General features: G+C 56.1%; 2 protein-coding genes across 4 annotated transcripts in view; both read left to right on the top strand.

Moving 5' to 3' along the window:
* Positions 1–3160: 3160 nt before the first annotated feature.
* ARL5C (ARF like GTPase 5C) lies at positions 3161–9490 on the top strand (the record flags this gene model as incomplete). Of its 3 annotated transcripts, XM_081108839.1 has the most annotated exons (6): positions 3161–3206; positions 3797–3857; positions 5010–5157; positions 6241–6324; positions 6843–6994; positions 8635–9490. In XM_081108839.1, 6 exons carry the CDS (start codon positions 3161–3163, stop codon positions 8681–8683), a joined length of 540 nt encoding a protein of 179 aa, XP_080964965.1. In that variant the 3' UTR covers positions 8684–9490. The 3 variants fall into 3 exon arrangements, with proteins under 3 accessions (XP_080964965.1, XP_080964963.1, XP_080964964.1); XM_081108838.1 differs by lacking the exons at positions 3161–3206; positions 3797–3857 and adding an exon at positions 4721–4784; XM_081108837.1 differs by lacking the exons at positions 3161–3206; positions 3797–3857; positions 8635–9490 and having other exon boundaries at positions 4715–5157; positions 6148–6324; positions 6843–7501.
* Positions 9491–12740: 3250 nt separating this feature from the next.
* The window catches only part of PLXDC1 (plexin domain containing 1), a gene marked incomplete at its 5' end in the record, with an annotated part of 55495 nt that continues 44979 nt past the window's right edge, over positions 12741–23256 (top strand). The window contains 2 exons of the mRNA XM_081109731.1: positions 12741–12816; positions 19469–19647. Coding sequence (XP_080965857.1) covers positions 12741–12816; positions 19469–19647 — 255 coding nt within the window. The remainder of the gene's footprint in view (positions 12817–19468; positions 19648–23256) is intronic.

The raw sequence follows: 23256 nt of genomic DNA, 5'->3' as shown, positions 1-23256 counted from the left end.
AGGCTGTGGCTGTCAGACGTCGAGCAGAATGGAGAGCTGTTGAGGAGCAATTGGAGATGGTCACTGAGAGAGAGGGCGGTGTCTGGGTGACTGTGGGTTATAGAGAGAAAGCAAGTTAGAGGCAGGAACGATACCTAGCTTTGGACAAGGTGGGTTTATGGTGCTGTAGGTGGACAGCCCCAAGGAGAAGGGCAGAAGACAGCCGAGTGCTCGGCAGAGAGCTCCACCCTGCGTGGAGCCTGATATTTTTGTACCGAGGGCGGGGATTATTAACTACCATTTACAGATAAAGCTCAGAGAGACCCAGCAGCTTGTCCATAGTTACACGGCACTGGAGCAAGAACTTGGACTCAGATGTTTGGATTTCAAGTGCTGTGGTGTCCACGACCCCCAAGTCTAGGGCTAATTCCCCTGCCCCAGGATGGCCCAGCTTCTGGGAGCGGAGCGGGGGAGGGAGGGGGAAACAGGAATCTGAATATGTGTCTCTTCCCCATGTGCCTTCTGCCTGAAATTGCATTTGCCCAGAACATACAGGGAGGGGTATCTCTAGGTGGCTTGGAGATATTGGGAGGCGAGAGAGAGAGAGAGAGAGAGAGAGAGAGAGAGAGAGAGACTGACTGACTTGTCTCTTGGTAACCACAAGCCCTCAACCGACACAGTCAGCACGGGACGTCAACCACCATGAAGCTGGCTGTGATGAGGCCCAGAGAGGCTGGTTCTGCTACCACAGCCACCTCAGGGGTTCAGGAACTGAGGCGCTGGGGATCTCCGCCCCCTCACCCCCCACATACACACACCTGACTGGCTGCTTCTGTCTTTGCAATATGTTCTGCACCAGAGCGAGCCTCAGTCCTAGGTGTGGCTGAAGGTTTCCACCAATCAAAAATGAGCTGAGCAGGGCCACGACGGCCCAGAAGTGAGGGTGTGTTCCAGTCCAGCACTCTAGAGCGAAAGCTTGACTTAGCTCCCGTGATCACATCCTCAGAGAAGAGTGCCTTGGCTCCCTTCTAAATCAGGCCTTCCCATCTACTGCCTGCCAGGGTTGGTTGGTTGTTTGTTTTTGTGGGTTTGTTTTTGGTATGTGTATTTGTCTTCCCACTAGACAGTAAGCTTCCTAAGACCCAGACTGGGTCTGTTTTGTCTACTTGGCATGTTTCCTACCTCCTGACTCATATTTGACAAATGAATGAACAGTGAACGAAATGCCCCTAAGACCCAGCTCTGGGCCTCAAGGAAGGCTGGGCTCTGGTCTGTTTACTGAACGTGCTCCAGCTGGCCGAATGTCACTTTCAATTCTGCAAGTGGTGGTGGTGGCGGAGGAGGCAGGGTACACTCACAGGTCCCCCCCACCCCCAGGAAACAGATGGTGAAAATGCTTAACACATTGCTGCTTCCCTCAGCACCTCCTGTGCCCTCACCCTCCTGCACCCAGCCGCAGCCCCAGCTCCTTTTTTCCTAGGGCCGAAATGAAATCAGCCAGATGGGCTCTGCTAGCCAATTCTTCTTCCTCCTCACTCTGCTAGGAATCTGGGGGGTGGGGGTGGGGGTGAATGAAAATTCTGTATTAAGTGAATTCTTTTCTCTCTTCTCTTCACAAACTTCCCTGTCTTCCTCCATTCTCTTCAACTTGTACTCACACTTTTTTTTTTTTTTAATACTCCAAAACCATTTCTCAGGTTGTAGCTTAACTCAATCCAATAGCAACACATTCCTACTGTGCGCCGGGCACTGGACCAGGTCGGGGGCACACAGGTGAACAAGACACGAACCCCGCCCTCTAGGAATCACAGATGATTGGAAGAAACAGGCATGCCAGTCCAGTCCGGTCCGCAGCCTCAGTGTGGAGAGGAGCCCCCTATGGCTGGAGAACCAGGCCGGAGCTTGGCGAGTACGTGGCTTTTATGGCAGGCAGCCAATGGGATGGGGCTCAGGAACCCTCCTTTCTGAAAAAGGGAAAGGCATTCAGGTGGAGGAAACGCAGAGGTAAAAGCACAGTTGGAAAGAGCTGTGCCTGTGTGAGCAAGGCCCGTTGGAGGCAAACATGGGAGATAAGCTGCGAAGGCAGGTGGGGGCTATTCATGGAGGTTCCTGAATTTCAGGCGAGGAGACTGGTCTGAATCCAGTGGGCAATAGGGAACCATGGAAGGTTTAGGAGCTGTGGAGGAACAGACTGGGAAGGTTAACAGGACAGGCTGTGAGGAGATGCCTGGTAAGGGGAGACAGAGGCAGGGAGACCCGATAGAGCAGAGGGGTGGTGGGAGGAGCCAAGTCCCCTGGGTGATGGCTGGTGTCTCCTAACTGCCCTGCAGCCTGCGGTTGGTTTGCCTTCCCCACTTCTCTTTTTGTTTTCTGGTTTTCCCCAGTTTAAGCAAAGAAGGAAATTCACAAACATCAAGGAGCGGCTCCCCCTTCTTGTTCCTCCTCTGCCGTGTCTTAGTATCTGGAAACCCTCTGTAGGGTCTGTGGCTGAGAGATGTCTTTTTTGCTCCATCCCTGTCTTCGGATGCCTACCCTCTGGGTTCAGGGGGGCTGTGCCTGAGCAGTCGGGTTGTCAGTAAATCATAGAAGTTGCCTGTCACCAAGGGACCTGCCAAAGGAGGGAGACCCTAGGGAACTACAAGACCCACACAAGTGAACAGCTAGAGATCTGTTGAGGGTCAAAATACTCTCCCAGCTCAGAGAGAGGGGATCAGTGAGCCCTGTCTACCCCACACAGCTGGTAGGTGGAGAAGGCGGGTGGCCAAGGGTTTTGCTTTAGCCTCATGCTCCAGACATGGCCTTGGGGAAGGAAGAGCTGGGACATGGTCATGGAATACCGTCTGAGTCTCCTGGATTGGCAGTGGGGGAGCAGTCCACCCAGAGAACTCTGGGATTTTCTCAGGGGGAGGGGGAGGATGTGAAGTCTGGACCCCATTTTCCTCGCACCTCCAGGGCTCTGGACAGTTTGTTGTCAACCTGACGGCCATAGCTCCCCTGAGGGCTTAGCGTTTCAGGGAATTCCCAGGCCCTGCAGGAGTCTCAGGAGGCTCCGGTGACCTTATAGACCCCGGCTGGCCCTCCCCCGGGGGCGGGGCTCCAAGCGCCCGGGCTCAACCCGGCCCCCCGCTTCCCCCCCGCCGAGGGCCACTGAGTCCTGCACCTGCCCGGCCCCGGACGCGCCATGGGACAACTGATGGCCAAATTGATGGGCATCTTCGGGAAACAGGGTAAGGGGCGCCCAGGGCATCCAAGCGATCGCTTTGATCCGGCTCCCGCCCGGGGCTCCCGGGATTGGGGTGCGCTGGGTAACCTAGGACTGGGAGGGTCGTGCACCTGCGCTCCGAGCCCGATGCGCCGTCTCCCCTGCACCCTTCCCTGCCGGCTCCTCGCGGGTCGCGGGTTTCGGGGCGCCCCAGGGCACAGGCTGGGCGAGCTACATCCTCGGGGTAAAAGCCGCCGCCGCCGGCTTCTGGCGATCATGACTTCGCGCTCTGCTCTTTCCCGACCCCCCCGGGTCTTGACAAGCCCTGAGCTCCCCGGGACCTTCAGACAACCACTTTTCTGGAATTGTGGAGCGAGGGAGGTGGGGCTGGTGTCCGGGGCCGTGGGGAAGAAACCTGTCCTGTTGGTCCCCACTCCCCTCTTTTTGGGGGGTGGGTGAGTGGGAGATGGGGGCGGGGGAGCAGAAGTGGTACCGCGGGGAAGTCCCCCAGCCTGCTGGGGACACTTGTCTCCTTCGTGGGCGGTCTGGTGGGTCCCACAGTCCCTTGGTCATCGCGCTGGGCCCTGACCCTGCCCTTCCCTCGGATGCCTGCAGAGCACAAGGTTATCATCGTGGGCCTGGACAACGCGGGAAAGTCCACCATCCTCTACCAGTTGTAAGTGACTCCCGGGGGTGGGGGGCGGGGCTTGTGCTTTTCCACCAGACTGACAAACACGTGGGCCAATCACCGGAGCTCTTCCCTGGGTTCCCGGGAGGAGTGACTTGGAGAACGCTAGTGGGACCTTCCTGGGAGAGTGGCCCCTCACTCAGATCAGTGGCCCCTCGACCTGGCATTCGAATGCTGCTGGGTATGGGCAACCCCACTGCGCCCCGCCATCTGCCCCCGGCCCCTGCCAGGCTCGGCTACAGGCTGAGGCCGGTGGGCAGGCAGGTTCCTCCCGCCTCCCTGCTCTTCTCTACCCCCTAGCGGCGGGTCCCCTCTTTTCAACTCCTGCGCTCCACCTTGGCGTCTTTGCCTTCCTTCTGCCAAGCCTAAGGGAGGGCCAGCTTTGGGTCCGCTGGGTTCTGTGGCCCCTGGTCCGGCAGAGCCCGGCACATGTGCTGAGTAATTATTACCCATCGGAGTTTCCCCCGAAATTCACTCCCCGATGGTATCTCTCCTGTTCCGGAGCCTCCAGAGTGTTTACTTAGGACAGATTTTCTCCCCTGAAAAAGTGACACATAGAAATGGTTTTTAAAAAGGAGAAGAAAAGAAAAATCCAAACAGCACAGGAGTATACAGTGAAAAGGAAGCTTCTCTCTCACCTCTAACTCCAAGAGCACAGGGAGTGACCTCCCAGATCTTCCGGAGGAATGCCTCGCAGGTGAAAGGGTGTGTGTTTTCTGTCACTGTAGCCAGAGCACCTTTCGGATGGCCCTCACCTGAGTGTCTGTCTCGTTTGTCTAATGACTCCCTCGCTACTCAAAGTGTGGCCCACAGACCAGCCGCGGTGGATCATCTGGAAGCTTGTTAGAGGTGCAAAGCGCTGGGCCCCAGCCCAGACCCCCTGGATCAGAATCTGCATTTTAACAAGGCTCCCAGGTGATTCAACTGCAGATCAAAGTTTGGGGAGACTGTTCGCCTCAGTCTCCCCTCCCTGGGGTCCAAGCCAGGGAGGACTTGGTCTCACTCCCGCTCAGCAGAGGCCCCGTCCACCTGGGTTGATTTCTTTGGAACTAGATTCAGCCGGACTTAGGAGCAGAGGGGTCGGAGGCGAGAGCTGTGAGTGAGCTGGGCTGAGCTCTTGGTACCTCTCCTACCCCCCAGCCTGATGAATGAGGCGGTCCACACATGTCCCACCATCGGCAGCAACGTGGAGGAGGTTGTTCTGCGGAAGACCCACTTTCTCATGTGGGACATAGGGGGCCAAGAGGCTCTGCGCTCCACCTGGAACACATACTTCTCCAACACGGAGGTGAGGTGGGCCCGGGGCTGGAGGGGCTGTGTGACATGAGTCAGCGACTTAACCTCTCTGAGCCTCGGTTCCCCCACTTACGACCTCCCTGAGTTGTTGTGAAAATTGAATAATACAACAATAGCTAGGGCATGCCTGTCAAATACTTACACAGCACAGCGCCCGTGGGCATGTTTGAATATTTCCTAGCAGCTTTGCCTGCTTGCTGGCACTTTTCCGTTTGATGCACGGGATGGGGTGGACCCTTGTCTCCGGGGGTTTCACTTACTCACTCTGGAAGCAGTAGAATTCAGTGGTTTCACTCCTGGAACAAGAAAGCCGAGTTTAAATTCCAGCACTCCACTCACCAGGTGTGTGGCTGAGGGCAGGATATGTCACCTTGCTGCGCCTCAGTCTCCTCATCTGTAGATGGGGATAATAATACAGTTGACCCTTGAACTTTGAAAAACTTTGGGTTTGAACAACATGGGTCCACTTACCTGTGAATTTTTTCAATATATAGACAGCCAGCCTTCTGCGTCCCCGGGAATGGCACTGTGGTTGGGAGTCCACATACGCAGAGGGCCAACTGTATGCATTGTTCTATGCCACTTTCTATAAGGGACTTGAGCATCCATAGATTTTGGTACGCACAGGGGCCCTGGAACCAGTCCCCTGCGGATACTGAGGACTGAATTTTTGGGGAGTCCAAAGTTATATGTGATTTTCAACTGTGTGGGAGTTGGTTGCCCCCATCCCTCGCATTGTTCAAGGGTCAACTTCAGTGTCAGTTCCAAAGGGCTGTGGTGAGGCCTAAATGGACTCATGAATGCCCAGGGCATAGCCTCTGGCAGGAAATCTGAGGTCATGGTGTGTATTTCGGGTGTCTGGTTGGAAAGGGGAATTAAAATGAGAGTAGAATAAAAACAAATCAATGTAAGACAAAAAAATGGGACTAGGGCAGTGAGATCTTGAGACTGGACAGTTTGTTTTCTGTGGGACTCGCATCAGGGTCGTGCAGAGGCCAGCGGGGAGCACGGCTGGGCAGAGGGCACCTTCACCAAAGGGAAAGCCCACCACTCATGGTCCCCTTCTGCTGGCCAGTTCATCGTCCTTGTGATTGACAGCACGGACCGGGACCGGCTGCTGACCACTCGGGAGGAGCTGTATAAGATGCTGGCCCACGAGGTGAGCCCCCTGTGGCTGGGAGAGGGCCCAGTGTGCTCCCTGTGTGACCCGAGCTTACTCACTTGGCCTCTCTGAGCTTCATTCCTGTGCCTCAGCCTCTGAGAGCCTCTAGCTCAGCAGCTTGGGTGGGGCTAGTTTATCTCAGATGAAGGGCAATAATGCCCTCAGCACAGTTGAGCACAGAAGCCAAAGTTGCTGGTTCAGGTTCTGAAACCATGTCCCACTCACGGTGGGACCCCAGGCAAGCTACTTTGCCTCTCTAATTCTGTTCACCCAATTACAAATTAGGGAGAATCATCCGATTCCTATGTCATGGGACTGCTAGGGACTCTATGAGCTGGCTTGGAGGCATCTGTGAGCTGTCAGTGTCATTGGCTGGGGTTGCTATGTTGGGACAGGCCCCCATGCCCACCCCACTTGCTGGGGCAGCAGGGGAGCCAGGGGATGGACACTCAAGGGGCACTGGGGAGGGAGGCTGGGCCCTGGAAGGCTGACGGGCTGGGCTCCTCTGTCCACAGGCTCTGCGAGATGCCTCTGTCCTGATCTTTGCCAATAAGCAGGATCTGAAGGACTCCATGACCACCGTGGAGATCTCCCAATTCCTCACCCTGAGTGCCATCAAAGACCACCCATGGCACATACAGGGCTGCTGTGCCCTCACCGGGGAAGGGTTAGTGGCCATCCCACCTGGACCTCCTGGGACTGGTACCAATGAATGACTGACCATCAGAACATCCTCCTGCCTCTCCTATCAGAATCTGGTTCACAGTCAAGTCAGTTGCGCGCCTTCCCTCAGCTGAGATGCTGTGGGTGAGCAGTGAGCAAGAGAGCCCCTGCTCTCAGGAGCTTGTCCTAGTGGGGGGAGAGGCGACAGTCCACCCCCCCACACACGGTTTAGGTGCTCGTAAGTGCTATGAACAACGTGAACTTGGACCACAGTGGCAGAGGGGTGGGGATGGGTCTGGTTTAGCTCTGGTGGCGAGAGGGGCAGCCTCTACTAAATGTCTTTTGAACTGAGATCTGAATGAAGAGGACAGAGCCATGGGCAGACCTGGGACAAGCCTTCGAGGCAGAAATCACGACTCGTTTTGACCTTGGGTTTCCCACCTCTGAAGAGGAGGGTGATTAAATCTACTTCCTCCCAGAGTTTCTGTAGAGAGTAAATGATACCGCTCATTCAACGTGTATTAAGCACCTGCTTGCGCCAGGCACTGTTCTAGGCCCCTGGAGAAACACCGGTAAACAAAACAGACAAACGTACCTGCCCTCCTGGAGCTTACGTTCCCGTGGGGGTGGGGGGAGGAAACAGACAATAAAAATAAAACTATATGTAGTAAGTTAAAAAGTGCTAAGTGCTCAGGGGAAGTCAGGTAGGAAAGAAGATTGGAAGTACATGGGGGGGGATGTTGCAACCTTAGATAAGCTATCTGGGGAGGGGCTGCTGAGAAGGGATGCTCAGCAAACACCTGAAGGATGTGAAGGCGCTGGGTCACGGTCACGGTCATACAGAAAGGGCCCGTATCGGGTCTGGAGAGAGCCCTTCCCTCTTCCTTCTCAGGTGGAATCACAGAGGCCAAGGGCCTAGATGGCTGATTAAAGAAGGGGAGGCTTTGGTCAGGTCAGCCAAGAACCACACATTTCCGGTGGTCTCTTGCTACCTCCTGGGTCAAGAGGACCCCCTCACCCCCTCTCCCCCAGTCAGTTCAATTCAACCAGCGTTTCCTAAGTACCCCCATGTGCCATGCACTGTGCCAGGTGATAAAGTCATGACCAAGACCATCCTATCCCCCCCACCTTTCGTTCTGGTGTTGCTAGCAGTCTAATGGGAGAACTTGCTTATGGGGGTCTCTTCCCAGGCCTTCGAAGTCACCCTGGCCCTGCCTCCTTCGATGGAGCGGGTGGGAAGGGGGCACTAGAGATCTGCCCAAAGACATTGCTAAGGCAGGTCTCCAGGCCCCTTCCTTAGAGAAGTCCCGCTGATTCCCAGACTTCCAGAGGCCTCTGTACAGCTCCTTCCTAACCTTTATTACAGTATGTAGTGAAGGAATTATTTGCGTGACCATTTGTTTAATATCCACCTCCTCTGTTGGCTGTCAGCCCCAGAGGGCGTGTCTGTTTTTCACCGGTAACCACAGTGCCTAGCACAGTAGCTGGTGCATAGTACATACTCAGTCTGTTTATATTATTGACTGAAAGGTTGCTGTAATGTCAGTTGCCCCATTCAGTTGGCTTTGGGCAGGGGCTGAGGGCTTGAGGGCCATCATCCTCATGGGATATACTGATCCTTGCTCTGTCCCTCCCGTCCTGCAGGCTGCTTGCTGGGCTCCAGTGGATGCAATCTCGGGCCACTGCCAACTGATGTCCCAGTCGGAGGCCAACCGGGAACTTCAGGGTTTAGCACGGACTACTTGGGTGGAAAACCCAAATGACTATTTATTACTTTCCTACGATTCTCTGGTGGGAGCAGGGCCAGCTATGGGCAGGGAGAAGCCGCTGCCCACCTAACTCCCCACAGAGGAGCTAGCTAGACTGTATACTCTGAATTGCCGCAGACAGGACAGCAGGTAAAGCTGCCCTCACTCCACGGAGCAGGCGTCCTTCTTGGAGACACAAGGAAACGTTGGGTGGATTAGGGAGTGGAGCCTCTTCCCCTCAGTTCTGTAGGAAAAATGGAGGGGCAGAGTAAGAGAGGCCTTTTTTTCCTAGAACCCCTCCCCACCCCCACCCCTACCCCCACCCTCACCCTGACCCCACTCCCAACCTCACCCCTCCCACCCACTCCCTACCCCCACCCCAGCTTTCTGAACCCTCAGCCATCTTTGGGCAAAGGATATTCTAGAAGGTAAAGGGGGTGGGCTCAGGGGAAGGAAGGCAGACCCAAAGCAGCTGGGAAGGGAGAGGGAGTGGGAGGGGAACAATCCTTGGCACTGCAGGGAGTCCCACTCCCCGGGCCTTCCCATTCCCTGGGGTGCTGCCTCTTTCCGGCTTTAGGCCACACCAGCTACGTCCTTAACGCCCAGTGTCCTTCCAAGGTAAACCCCACTCCTGCCAAATGACCCAGGTTTCTAGACCACCCGTGTATCTTGTCAGTCTTTTTGTATTGATTTTGTTTTGCACTGTATTAGAGTTTTACAAATGTTTTATAAATGTGTAATAAATGGCATTGAAAAGTACTTCTTCTGTCTGTCTGCTTGACGAAGGGTTCTTAGGGGTTGGAAAAGCTCAGGCGTCCTCTTTAGGTTGAGCTGGAGACAGGATGGAAAGCCAGGCTGCCCTGTGTACAGGGAGCAGCGCTATGACCCCACAAGACCAGGATGGGTTTCCCGAGGCGTGACGGTGAAGGAAGAATTCAGGAATTCCAGCAGTCCCTCCCCCCCCCCCCCCCCTCAGATAAGAACACAAATTGATACCATGTCCTTATTCCAAAGAAAGTGATCATAACAAGAGCATCATTACAAGATGGGGGTATAGCTCAGTGGTAGAGCATTTGACTGCAGATCAAGAGGTCCCCGGTTCAAATCCGGGTGCCCCCTCTGCACACCCAGGTTTTTCCAGTTTTCTTAGTTCTGCAATCTGTTTCTGTAAGTCTCCCTGGAGGTGACAGGAGACGCGGCCCTGGGCCCTGCCGTCCTGTTTTGCAGCCACTGAGGCCCGAGGCCCAGGCCCTGCCCAACCCACGAGCTCACTTGCGTGTGTGTCTAAGAGTGGAATGCATTGCGAGAGGGGGCCTTGGACCTTCCGGCGTGGAATGCATTACGAGAGAGGACTTGGACCTTCGGGTTGACCCGTGTGGCCTGTACCTAAGGCCCACTCTCCTTGGTAGCGGGCAGGTGGGCACACTGCTAGGCCGGCCTGGCCAGGGACCCGAGGGCAGTTCTTAGGGAGCGAGGCTTAGTTTCTACGGGCGAGGCTTATGCTAGGGAAGGAAGGCCCCGAGAAATCCGCGACACAGTGTAGGAAGGAGAGAGGGGCGTTGAGCAGCAGAAAGGGGGCGATAGCAGGGCAAAAAGAAGGGGACCGCGGCTCGAAGGAACTCCCGGAAGTGAGGGATCTCGAAAGATCTCCAGGGACTCCACAGGCTCAAACTGCTTTTTTCTTACACCGTCAGTAGAAGCCTTTAGCTCAGTGCTTCAGAAAACAAACCCTGCATTCAGATGTGTATTCGTTTGAGATTTATGTCTTTTCCCGCTGCTATAAACCTTAGACCCTATCACTCTTCGCAGAGCCTCGCGGCGCCTTTTAGAAGAGTGTTAAGGAGCTTTCCGCAGCGCTGCTGCCAACGGCGGGGGTATAGCTCAGTGGTAGAGCATTTGACTGCAGATCAAGAGGTCCCCGGTTCAAATCCGGGTGCCCCCTGGCGTGTTCTTTTCAAGCCCCACATTCCGTGAGTCAAACAACAATTTTTTTTAAAGCTTTTCCCTTCGTCTTCCACAATTTTATATTGAAATTTCGTTCATTACGTCTCTTTTGGGCAGACGAAAAGCGACGAGGGAGTGCAAGAAACAAGAATTCCACAGCAGTGGCTCTCAATTAGGACCCCGGGGACCAGCACCACCACCTGGGGGAATGTTAGTAATGCAGGTTCTCCGTCTCAGCCCAGAAGGACCGAATTAGAAACTTGGGGGCGGAGCCCGGAAATCTGCTTTAAAACTAGTTCCCCAGGTGATTCTGAGGTACGTTCAAGTTCTACAGGTTTACATTTTTAAACATTTACATGTTATTTGTTTCTAATTATTTCCAGGTTGCTGTTTCAGCCTGAGCCCTTGTAGACCTTATAAAACAGACTGCGAGGCACCCCGAGCTGGGGAACGCACAAAGAGACGCAGGCCGGAGCTGCAGTCCCGTCCTGGGACCTCTCCGAAGGCAGGGACTTCCCAGAAGGTAGGGGCGAGGAGAAGCGGACCAGCGGGCCGGAGCCGGAGTCGGTGGACAGCGTCTGGGCAAGTTCGGGAAAGTGAAGGAAACCGCCAAACACGGTTTTTGCGTTGCGGGTCGTCACGTGGCCACTAGAGGGCAGCCAGAAGCCGAAGCTGGAAGCGGCGGCCTGTGGGATCCCATTTAAGTCTGCAAAGTCGGGATTTACATTAGACAAGGAGTTGCAGACAGGCCTCGCCTCGTTGCGCCGCAAGGGAATAGAGGGCTTAGGACTGCGGGCGTTCGTTTTTGGGACCCTGGGTCCTGAGGGAGGAGGAACTGGGCTTCTGAGAGTCTTGAGTGCCTTTTTAATTCCAGCTCCCATGGTTCCTTCTCTGGTTCCCACGCATATCCTTCCTCTTGGGGAATCCCCCCAAAGACGCTCCGTCCACACCCCTCTCTGCGATTTTCCAGTTCCTGGACCCCAGACCCGTGGAAGCCAGGGTGCCCCCCCACGCCTCACTCTCCCATTCTCCAGCGCCCGGACTCCTTGCAGTCACATGAAGTAGGTCACGGGCGGAAAGAGGCACCTCCGAGTCCTGACCTGATTTCTCGCCGTCTATTAAATCTCCTAAATTGCGGGTATTTTTATTCTGTCCTGGAAGGGAAAAAAAAATCTATCCCCAGAGCCTGTTATACGGCAGAGGCAGGGGGTGAACTGTGTTCTTGCTCTGGGGCTGGCTTTGAAGATTGGGTCGGGCCCTGAGAAGGCCTGGGGTCCCCCGAGGGGTGGCCTGGGTTACCTTCTAGGAATGGGGAGAGGTCCAATCTATTTGAAATCAAGGGTGGGCCGGCCCCCTTCACCCCAAGTGTGCTGGGCTGGGGGGCAACACGGTGCTGGAAATGGGGGTTTGCGTGGTAAAGCGGACAGGAGCCCTGGGAGGGGGTGGAATCCAGGCATCGGCTGGGCGAGGAGTTGTGGGTCTTGGCCGTAAGGGGAGATTCCGGGGGGGGGGCACCCACAAACTCCGAGGAGCAGCCCAGAAAGTCGGGAAAGCTGGCGGAGCTGGGGCATGGTGGGGGGATGGCCGGAGCCCAGGACGGAGGAGGGGCTGTCAGCCCCTTCTGGGGTCCGGTCCCCGGATCTCTCTGCTGCTTCCCCCCGGGGGCGTGGAAGAGGGAAGGGAGGCAGGAACGGAGGTGCGGGGCTGGGGGGGCAGCTGATGCTCTTCGGGGTTCTCTCAGTCCTAGGGTGCTGCACGCCCCTCCCCCCGACCGCCTGGCCGTCCTGGGAGCGGCTGCGGGAGCTCGGGGGACGGGCCGGGGAGCCTGGGGCGCTCCGGACGCGCCGCGCCCCCGCCCCGCCCCCTCCGGTCGGCCCGGGCCGCCGCCTGCTCGCTCCCCGCCCGCTCGCGCGCTCGCCGCTCCGCCGCCTCGCCGGGCCCCGCGCTCCGCCGCCGCCTCGCCTCCACCCTCCGCCCACCGGCCTCGGGGACCGCGCGGCGACCCGGCTTCCTCCCGCGGCGGCAGCGGCAGCGGCGGGGGCGGGCCCGGCGCCCACCATGCGGGGGCAGCTCTGGCTGCTGGTGCTGGTGCTCCGGGGGGCCGCCCGGGCGCTGAGCCCCCCGCCCGGGGCAGGTAGGTCCGGCCGGAGTTGGCCGGGTGGTCCCGGGGGCGGGGAGGGGGCAGGTACTGGCCGACCGGCTGGTGAGGTCGGCCCGGGTTGGGTGGAGGGGGGTCTGGGGGTATTGTCCGCGGGGGGCCGGGAACTCTGGCTGTGGCAGGTGGACCGGGACCCCACTTTCCCACACACATGGGGCGGGAGTGAGCGTGGAGGCAGCGACAGTTGTCTTCCTGGAGGGACCCCAGAGGCCCCCCCCGGGAGGGGCTCCACAGGCGGGGGGCTGAGGTCCCCCAGGGGACAGTGCGAGGGTCATAGGACCCCTGGCCGCAGGGCGGGGGACTAATTCTGACGAGATGGGGGGTCTGCCAAGCTTTGCCTCCTCTTTCCCTTCCCCCCCCCTTCCCCCAAGCTGGCCCAGGTTGGGTCTGAGTTGGGCTTGGGGGCTGGGTGGGAGCAGCCAGGGGGATGGTGGGGACCCGGGGTCTCTCCCAGAGGAAGGGCAGTGGCGGCCTGGGCTGGAGCCTTCCCCTCTCCGTCTGGTACCTGGCGAGCAGTCCGGGGCCCAGGAAGAAGCGACTGCGGCTCCCCTATCCCCCAGCCTCCCGTCCTCCTGCCGCCCCTGCCTGCCCTGTGGCCTTTAGCTGCCCTGGCTCCAGACTGGGGCTCCTGTCTGCACACTCCGCTTCCCCTACCCCAGCCTTTCACCACCATCTCTCCCTCCTGGGAGTCCTTTCTGAGCTCTTCCACGAATCTCTCATGTTAGAAAAGAACCGTTTTTTCAACAGGTAATTTTACATCCTCCTCGTGCACCCAGGCCACCTCGGGGTTGGGGCGGTGGGGAATTTGCAGTCAAGCCTCTTGACAGAGAGAACCAGGAAGATAGAGCTCTGTGCCTCACTGGCATGGGGCCCTCCGATGGGGGTGTGCGTGTGTGTGTGTGTGTGTGTGTGTGCGTGTGCGTGTGCATGTTGCAGTTGGGCCGCTAGTGCAGGGGGATGCTAGCATCAGGCAGAGTCTGTGACAGCATTCTTGACTTTAGTGGTCCCTGTCTGCAGCTGATAAAGGCCTGGGTGCGGGAGGGGGCTGATGGCGGAGATGTGGGCAGAGAGCAGTGGAAGCTGATGTGGCAAGAGGCTGCTGGGGCAGAGCCACACGTTTTCAGGGAGCCCACACAGAGAACGGCCGGAGGCTTGGCTTCTCTGCCCAGCGTCTCCCTTGCTGTGTGACCTTGAGCAAGTTATTTTCCTTCTCTGGGCCTCTTGCCTCTATACAGTGAGGCTGCGGGCAAAGTCTTTGACTCTTGGTGGTGGGATTATGAAAGATCTTTTTTCTTTTTTGATGACTGTCGCCTCTTTTCTGATTTGTTATGATATGTCTGGGTGATTGATAATTTTAAAAACTATAAAAAGGAAGAGGTTGGACAGGCCAGTGTTTGAGCTCCTGTGTAGCCCCGACCTGGTGGGATCTTCTGGACTCAGGATGTGCCGGGTCAGTGGGGGAGGGCTCTGAATGAACGCCGGCAGAACTGGAGGAGCCCTGGGAAGGTCTGGGAAAGGGAGTTGGGGATAACAAGGATGTGCGGGGGGACTGTGGCCAGACCCAGGCCCGGCTGAAGGCCGCCTCTTCGGAGTTGGGTTGAGGTAGGAGAAGCCTGGGGAGGCCAGGCAGAGCGGGCAGGCAGAGCGCGAATCTCGCCGTCTCCTCGGCGTTGGCAGACTCGGCGGGAGAAGTGGACTTTCCCTGCAGAGGGGAGACGGTTAGAGCTAAGGAAGCTCTGGGAGCCAGAGCAGGTAGCTGCTGACTCTCAGTTTAGTTTTCCTTCCCCAAGGCCAGGCTGGATTGGACAGACGGGCCGAATGGAGGCAGGGGGTGTCTTGGGCAGAGAGCAGGTGTGGGGGTGGGACATTCTGGGGGAGGCCCCTAAGGAGGGACAGCCCGGCTCTGATGGGTGGTGGAGTCCTTGGACGAGTGAAGGGGCAGCTGGGAGCTGGGCCTGGCGGGGTTCTGCCATTCAGCGCCCAGGCTCCCGCGTCCTCTGGGCGGGGTCGGGGGATGGCTCAGGAGGGAGCTGAGATCTGTCCCAGGTGGACAGGCCACCGTAACATGAAGGTTTCTCAGACCACAAGCTGAAGTTGGCAACTCCATAGAATATCAGAGAATTCATTACACGGTAATTTACTTACCGGAAGATTGGGCCTACGTCGACAGAGGGCCTGGCTGTATTATTAATCTTGTGTATGTCTTAGCAACTGGAATCTTCACAGGCACAGGGGCGTGTTGGCCTGGTCACTGTTGTCACCCCGGCAGCCAACATGGCACCCAGCACACAGCAGGGTCTCCATAAACGTTCTGAATGAGTGAGTGGATCAGAGGTGGTCACACACTCTCTTCCTTCGAGAGAAACACACAGGGAGCCAAACTCTTCTCTCTCCTTTCCTCTCCTCTTTACTTTGACGTGACTTGGTGGTCTCTGCCTGCTAATCCTTTGTGCCTCCTTCCCTCTCCCCAGATGAGGGGCCTTGGTGGGGCCTGCTGGCAGGCAGCAGAACAGGAGAGGGTGTGGGTGGAGCAGGTATCGAGGAGGCAGGGGTTCCGCTCAGGGCCTGGGGCCTGTCCCAAGCCCCTCGGAAAGTCGGTCCTCATGTGAGACCCGGGGAAGGCTGGACCCCGCGGGATGCTTTGTGTACGTTTTTTTGCTAAAGACTCAAAGCGACCTGCCAAGTGGAGGGCTTACCATCCCCATTTTACAGAGGACGCAGCCGAAGCGGAGAGAGCGTCTGCAGTCTGTCCAGTGTTGCAGGCAGTAAGGCGTGGATTCGGGCTTCTTTCTCGGGCTTGTCTGATCCCAAACCTGTGCTCCTTTGTTGCGGGGACATGACAGTGAGGCTTCCAGTGGGGCCTTGCCCAGGGGAGGGTCTGTCAGACTCATGGGTCTCAGTACTCAGGGCATTTAAAGGTCCTTCCTGGCCTCCTTTCTCCCGCCTTCCCTTCCTCCCTCACTTCCTTCTTCCCCTCAGTCCCGATCTCTGAGCTTACTGAGTGTTTGCTCTGTGCCAGGCACCTGGAGCCTACAGATGCCCGGGCAGCAGCGATATGTTGCGATCAATCGATCGATCAGGGCTGGGGAGCTACAGGAAGCATTCTGGGAGAGGGGGAGAGATATCCGGGGAGGCGCTGGGAAGAAGTGACATCTCATGCGACCTGAAGGATGAGCAAGAGCTCACTGGGAGAAGGGTTTACGTATGGAGCAGAGTGATCCTGGCTGAGAAACTGCATGTGTGAAGCCTTGTGGCCGGAGAGAGCAGGGCTAGGTGCTTTAGGGAGTCAGGAGGCGGGAGAGGGAGCAGGGATCCAGTCACAAGGGCCTCGAATGCTAGGGAGAGTTGCTGAATCTTCAGCTGGAGGCCTGTGGCGAGTGGGACGCCTGGGAGAGTTGGCACCCAGTTTGTCCCCTAGATGCGCTGGCCGGCAGGTGGGAACCCGGCGGAAGGGCATTAAAGGTGGAGGCCGAAGTAGCTGCCGGACCGAGTGGTGGCTCTGGGCCTGGAATGGCGAGCTTGGTGATGGGTGGGATGAGGGAGGCTTGGACCAGGCACTGTGGTGGCAAGACCTGCCCTCCTGAAGTCAGCCCATTGCGTCCTGCCCCGGAGCAAGGCAGTGGCATGGGGAGGGGTTGGGGCGCTACCTCCAAGACAGGGGGCACTGTCTCCCAGGGCAGCTCCCAGGTGAAGGCCCAGTGGTTCTCAGAGCAGGGCGTCCAGGAGCCCAGCCCACATGCCAGCCCTGCCCCGGGGCTGCCCTGCACTGTGGGCAGCAGCTGGCATGGCTGCTCACATTCTGCTGCGCTTTCTGCGGTCGGACAGAGCCCGGCGCCAGCCTGCTGGCCTGAGTGCAAATTCTGCCGCCGACTCGTTGTGCCTCAGTTTCCCAGTTTGTAAAATAGATGTAAAACGAGCACCTGCCTCCTGGGCTGACTGTGGGGATGAAATGAGTTCATGTGTGTAAGGCACTTGGAACGGCGCCCGCACAGTGTCAGCCGTTCTCTAACAGCTAGCTGTCATTCCCACGATCCCTATTACTATTGTGACATCCCACTAGACTAGACCCTATGCCGCGTGGCGCCATGGGCGAATGAGTGGAGGAATAAATGAACAGTGTGTTCTGGAAGCTTCTTGGCCTCACTCACACGCAGAGGCTCCCCAACACAAGGCAGAGGCATAGCAGGGAGCAGCCGAGGTTCGGATAGGTGTGTAACACAGGCGTGAACATACAGGGGAGAGGCCAGGTCCTTCAGGCAAGTCTGCGTGTGTGCGCGCCCACGTGTGTATGCACAGGCACGTGGGCCCTTGCACACACACACGTGAGCCACCAGCTGTGTTGGATCCGTCCACGGGCTGAGGGGATGATGTCCTGTCCCAGCCAGCTGGGAGGGGGAGGGTGGCAGGGAGACGGAGTGTGTGGTTTGGGAGGGCAAGATTCAGGACTAGGCCAGGGTAGGGCTGACTCCTATCTATCCTTTGCCCTGCCCTCCTTCAGGGACTCTGCCTTTGACCCTGAGCCTCTATTTATAAAGCCTCTCAGAGGCGTGATTGTTGCCCCCATTTTCGTGATGAGGAAACTGAGGCTTAGAGAAATAAACTGACGGGTCCGAGGTCGAACAGCTTGTGGGTACAGCTGTGTCCTCCCCTACCCCACCTCTAGCTGGGTACCCCCTCCCTGCCCTCTCCCCAGGCCTTGGGCCCCCACCATCCAGGCACCCGCCCGTCTCAGCTGCAGGATTGCGATGCCTGCAGATCCCAGCATCCCTGCCCAGGCCGGCCCAGCTCCTCTACTTGCTCGGCACATGCTCCTTTCCTGTCCTGGCTCCTGCCCAGGCCCAAGGGCTGCTTGCAGGAGACTCGGGGAGCGGGGCACACCAGCCCAGCACAAACAGTTCTGCTTCCAGAGGCAGCTGTGGGCCTCGCCCGAGAAAGGCAAGGCAGCCCTGGCTTGGGATGGGACCGAGGGCAGGCTGTCTTCCCAGCACTGGGCCCAGGGCCATCTCAGCCAGTGGGCATCGCGGGGAAGGGGTCTGGAGGCCGCCCCTCTCCCCAGCTTCTCCAGAGCATCTGGTTGCGATTAGGGGCAGAGAAGTAAAGGGGGCCGGCAAGGGTCCAGCAGGCGCCAGCAGCCAAGAATGACTTAATTGGATAAAATGTCTAATGACAAACCAGAGCCTCACAGCAAAGAGTCCTGGCCCCAGCCCCAGGCCCGGGCCTGGCCAAACCTTGTCTCAATCTCTGTGCTTGCTGGCTCCCAGGTTACCTCCAGTCTCGCGTGCTCAGTTATGCAGTGATTGAGCACCTAGTGTTTGCTTGGCACCGAGGATACTCATTTGCAGAAGGTGGGAGCGTCCTGGGGGCAGCAGGGAGACCGGCAGGCAGTTACAACACCAGTGGATGCTCTGGGCAAGAGAGCTATGTCCAGGAGCTCTGGGGAGTGGGTGGAGACAGGCATCTGACACAGGGTGGGCCTGAAAGTGACGAAGGTCGAAGGGACTCTCAGATCCACTCGTCTGGTGGTCTGTGTCCCATATACATATCCCTCGTAGGGGTGGCTATTGGAGTGACAATATAGGACACATCTGTGTCCATCTGTCTGAAATGGACAAGCATGGTATCTGTGCCATTTAGAATAAATCTAATGAGGGAACTGGAGAGAACATTGAGTCTAGGAATCGCTGCTCAATGGCCTGGGTGCCACCACTTTCCAAGCCTGTGCTTGGCATGTGCCCTGACCGGGAATCGAACCAGGACGTCCTGGTCCACAGATCAGTGCTCAACCCCTGAGCCACCGAGGCTGGGCCAGGGCTTCTCAATAGCTCCCCTGGGGGTCACTTAAGAATCCCAGTGCTCAGGCCACACCACGGCCCGCACTCCACCGTAGTCTCTGGGGTGGGACACAGGCATCAGGTATTTTTAAAGATCCCCGATGATTCCAGAGCAGCTGAGGTTAAGAGTAATCACCGCTTAGGAGGCAGGTCCAACTGGGTTTGAAACTTACCTCCATCCCTAACCTGCTGTGTGACCTTCTTGAACAGTGGTTCTCCACCTATGGGTCGCCAACCTGTGGGTCGTGACCCCTTTGAGGGTCGAACGACCCTTTCACAGGGGTCGCCTAAGACCATCGGAAAACACAAATATAATTACATATTGTTTTCGTGATTCATCACTATGCTTTCATTATGTTCAGTTTGTCACAATGAAAATACATCCTGCATATCAGATATTTACATGATGATTCATAACAGTAGCAACATTACAGTTATGAAGTAGCAACGAAAATAATTTTCTGGTTGGGGGTCACCATGACATGAGGAGCCGTATTAAAGGGTGGCGTCATTAGGAAGGTTGAGAACCGCTGTTCTTGAACCTCTGGGAGCCAGACCCCTGTCTGTGAAGTGGAGAGCATCCATCTCCTGGGGAGGGTCAGGGTGAGGACTGAAAGGGTCACCTGTGCAAAGTGCATGGAGTGGGGCTGGGTCCCTGTCTCTCGTGCATGTGGGGTGTCTCCCGCCCTGGCAGTCAGTGTCCCCAAAGGCAGTGGTGGCAGAGGAAATGGGCTGGTTCCCCTCCCAGGCCTTCACTCCAGACTCCCAGGACTCACCTTTCTGTCCTCTTCCCCCAGGTCCGGATGCAGGCCAAGCCTCTGGATGGGCCGCCGAGGGGGCCTTGCGGGGCTGGAACAGGAGAGCCCGGGAGAGCCCCGGGCAGGCGTCGGAGCCGGACAGGACCCAGCTGAGCCAGGACCTGGGTGGGGGCACCCTGGCCATTGACACGCTGCCGGATAACAGGACCAGGGTGGTGGTGAGTGCTGCAGGAACGTGGAGGGGGAGGGAGGGGCCGGTGGGGGCCCTCCACGTGGCCGTGTACACTTGTTAGAAACATCTGTCCCCTGGTGCTGGCCCTGGAGGCCAGTGTGAAGCTAGGGACCTAGAGGGGACGGAAGCAGGGCCCAGCCTGGGTCATGTGGGTCATGAAATCTTGGCATTGCAAGAGTTACAGAGGCTGCTACTTCCTTGTGGACCCAGAGCGGTAAGGTGATCTGCTCCAGGACGCACAGCGTGTCCTGCCACTGGACTCTTCCACTGCTTAGGGCCTCCAGCACAGGCTGGATGAAGGGGGCTTCCTAGCTGATCCAGCTGCCAGCTCTGGCCCTTCCCGACCTCATCTCCGTGCCATCTACCGACCGAGTGTCCCCAACGGGTTCATGGCTGCTCAGCCTCGCGGCAGGGAACTCAGCAGAGGAAGCAATGGGGTGAAGTCCCAGGAGGGGCCCGCCTCTGCCTGGGGCAGTTCCGGGGGTGGGGCTGCAGGAGGTCAGGGGGTCCAGGCCAGGAGGCAGTGCTGTCCTGCAGCTGGCTTTCGGCGGGGAGGGGGGCTCTGCATATGTGTGGGTGAGTGTGTATTCATGTGTGCGTGCGCTGGCGGGAGTGTGTTTGCCTGCGTGTCTGAGGGTTTGGTGGTGATGTACATGTTCCTGGTTGTCTGTCACCATGAGCTCTGTGTGTCTGTCATGAGGGTGTGTGTGTGTGTGTGTCCTGGTGAGAGAGTGTCCGTGTCTGTGGCTGGGAGTAAAGGGGGTGGATTCTCTGGATGCTAAAAAACTATGAAACGAGAAGGAGCAAGAGGATGTGTTTCTCAGTATAGATTTCTTTATGTTTTCATAACATTTTTAAAAATAAAATAAGTGTTTACAGATAGTCAAAAAGGTCAAAGAATGCTAAGATTAAAAAACAAAACACAGTAGCCCCCCCTCCCCCCCCAGCTCAGAGGAGACTGGCTTCAGGTGTTCCTGCTGGGGGTGCCCTCCCCATTTCTAAGGAACTTGCTCGTCCTGCTGCCTCCTGATTAATCCGTTTGCACATTATGCGCTGACTGCCTGTTGTGTAGATGAAGATTTGCCTTTTACAGACTCCCCTGAGGGTCGTTTTCCTCTCCCCATATTTTTGTTAAATCCATATGCTCTGCTTTATATCATGATAATCATGTAAATATTGTTCACCACTAATCCAAGCAGATGACAGCCTTGTTTACTTTCTTATAGAGTTTTTATTTTTCCTGGGCCCTTACCCTCTCCACTTGCTAGTTTTCTGTATTTACTACAGCTCTATGTTCTTACACACCCATTGGCCTTGTTAAAAAAGAGACCACAGGCTCAACATGGAGTCCCTTGTGCTAAACCCACAAGACAGAGACACAACACTTAATACCTAATTTAATTACAGTTTCAGCCTCTCCCAGGAGTGGCATCTTAAACCGGTCAGTTTGGAATGACCTGGTCAGCTCTAATGAGGTAAACTGCTGGCTAGACCCCTGTCATTCCCTGAAGGAAGGTGACCTTGACACGAACCATCCACTCTTGGTTAGAACCCTCCTTCTCTCTGCTAGATGGGATGCTGCCCGATTCATCAATAGGTCAATGAAACCAGTAAGATATTTAAAATTCACTCTGTTGAATTTTGTTGTTTAACAGCCTCAATTATAATTTTCGGGGGTAGTCAAACCTGTCAGTTCTCCCCTGTCCCCACCCCCACCCCCCGAAACCTCTCATAGTCCTGCTCCAACGTGCACTGGCTGCCCCCTGCTTCCCCACAGCCGTCCTCAGACCTCTCCTTCATCACTGGGACCTCTGGTCTCTCGCCTGTGTTGGGCATCCTGTTCTCTTTTTAAAAAATATGCTTTTATTGATTTCAGAGAGGAAGGGAGAGGAAGGGAGAGATAGAAACCTCAATGATGAGAGATCATCATTGATTGGCTGCCTCCTGCACGCCCCACACCAGGGATCAGCCCACAACCTGGGCCTGTGCCCTGCTCGGGAATCGAACCGTGACCTCCTGGTTCATAGGTCGATGCTCAACCACTGAGCCACGCCAGCTGGGCCAGCCTGTTCTATGGACCTTGTGTTGTTCCTGCTTCTCCCCCTCATTTGTTTAGCTTCCTGAGAAAGGTTACACAGGAGAGAAAATTATTTTGAGATCTTGTATGTCTGAAAATGCCTTTATTCTGTTTCACGCTTGATGGATGGTTTGGCTGAAGATAGAATTCTAGATTAAAAATAATTTTCCTTCAGAAGTTTGCAGGCACCTCGCCATTGCCTTCTGGCTCCCAGCGTCACTGTTGAGAGGTTTGGGGCCATTCTTCTGCCCCCTTTTTGTATGTGTTCCCCCTCCTCCGGGAGCTGCCGGTGTTCCCTGCAGCCCCCGAGGGTGAGGGCTCTGCTGCGGCCAGATGTTTGATGGACTGTTTCAACCTGGAGACTCATAGTCACCAGCTCTGCAAAGTCTTGCTCTTCGTTTCTTTGATAATCGTCCCCCTACCACATTCTCTTCTCTCTACAGTTTCCCTGGATTTGACGTCCTTCTGGGGAACGATCCTCAAACTTTCTTCTCGCTTCTGTTTTTTGTCTGTCCCTTTGCATTATTTTACTTAATTTCTTAAAACATATTTTTATTGACTTCAGAGAGGAAGGGAGGGGGAAAGAGAGAGAGAAACATCAATGATGAGAGAGAATCGATTGCTGCCTCCTGCACGCCCCCCACCGGGGATGGAGTCCCCAACCCAGGCACATGCCCTGACTAGGAATGGAACTTCGACCTCTTGGTTCATAGGTTGGCACTCAGCCACGGAGCCACGCCGGCCAGGCACACTTTTTGTTGTTTATTTGTTAGTTTGCATGTTATTGTTGTTCCACTTTTGGGGAGATTTTCTCAGTCTTTTTTTTTTCTTCCCCCCCCCCCCAACTTTTAGAAACTTTATTTTCTGTCATCCTCATTTCCATTCTGTTTAAGAGTTTGTGGGCCCTCGCTGAGTAACACAGGTGGTTAGAGTGTCTTCCGATACCCCAGGGTTGTGGGTTTGATCCCTGAAAGTGACGTTTCTCTCTTTCTCTCCCCCTTTATCTCTCTCTCTAAAATCAATAAATTACAAAAAAAAATTTTGTGGAAGAACAGCTTGAAGACCACTCAGTGGTGGTTGCTCCTCAACCTTATTTTCTTTTTTTAAAAAAAATATTTTTATTGATTTCAGAGAGGAAGGGAGAGAGAGAGATAGAAACATCAATGATGAGAGAGAATCATTGATTGGCTGCCTCCTGGACGACCCCTACTGGGGATTGAGCCACAACCTGGGCCTGTGCCCTGACCGGGAATCGAACCGTGACCTCCTGGTTCATAGGTCGATGCTCAACCACTGAGCCACGCCAACCGGGCATCCTTATTTTCTTAATGTTGCCGATTCCGCCCCCCCCCCCCGCTACTTTTATATTTTTAATTTCCAAGAGCTCTCTGTTATTTTCTGATTATTTCTTTTCTTTAAAAAGGTTCCTGTTCTTGTGCCAGAGATGTAAGATCTTCTCTTTCTAAAGATATTTAAAATTAAAATGTTTGAGCCGAAACCGGTTTGGCTCAGTGGATA

This window comes from Myotis nattereri (assembly GCF_964212035.1).
Source record: "Myotis nattereri genome assembly, chromosome: 16".
NCBI lineage: Eukaryota > Metazoa > Chordata > Mammalia > Chiroptera > Vespertilionidae > Myotis > Myotis nattereri.
This window is presented reverse-complemented; position numbering and strand designations above follow the sequence as displayed.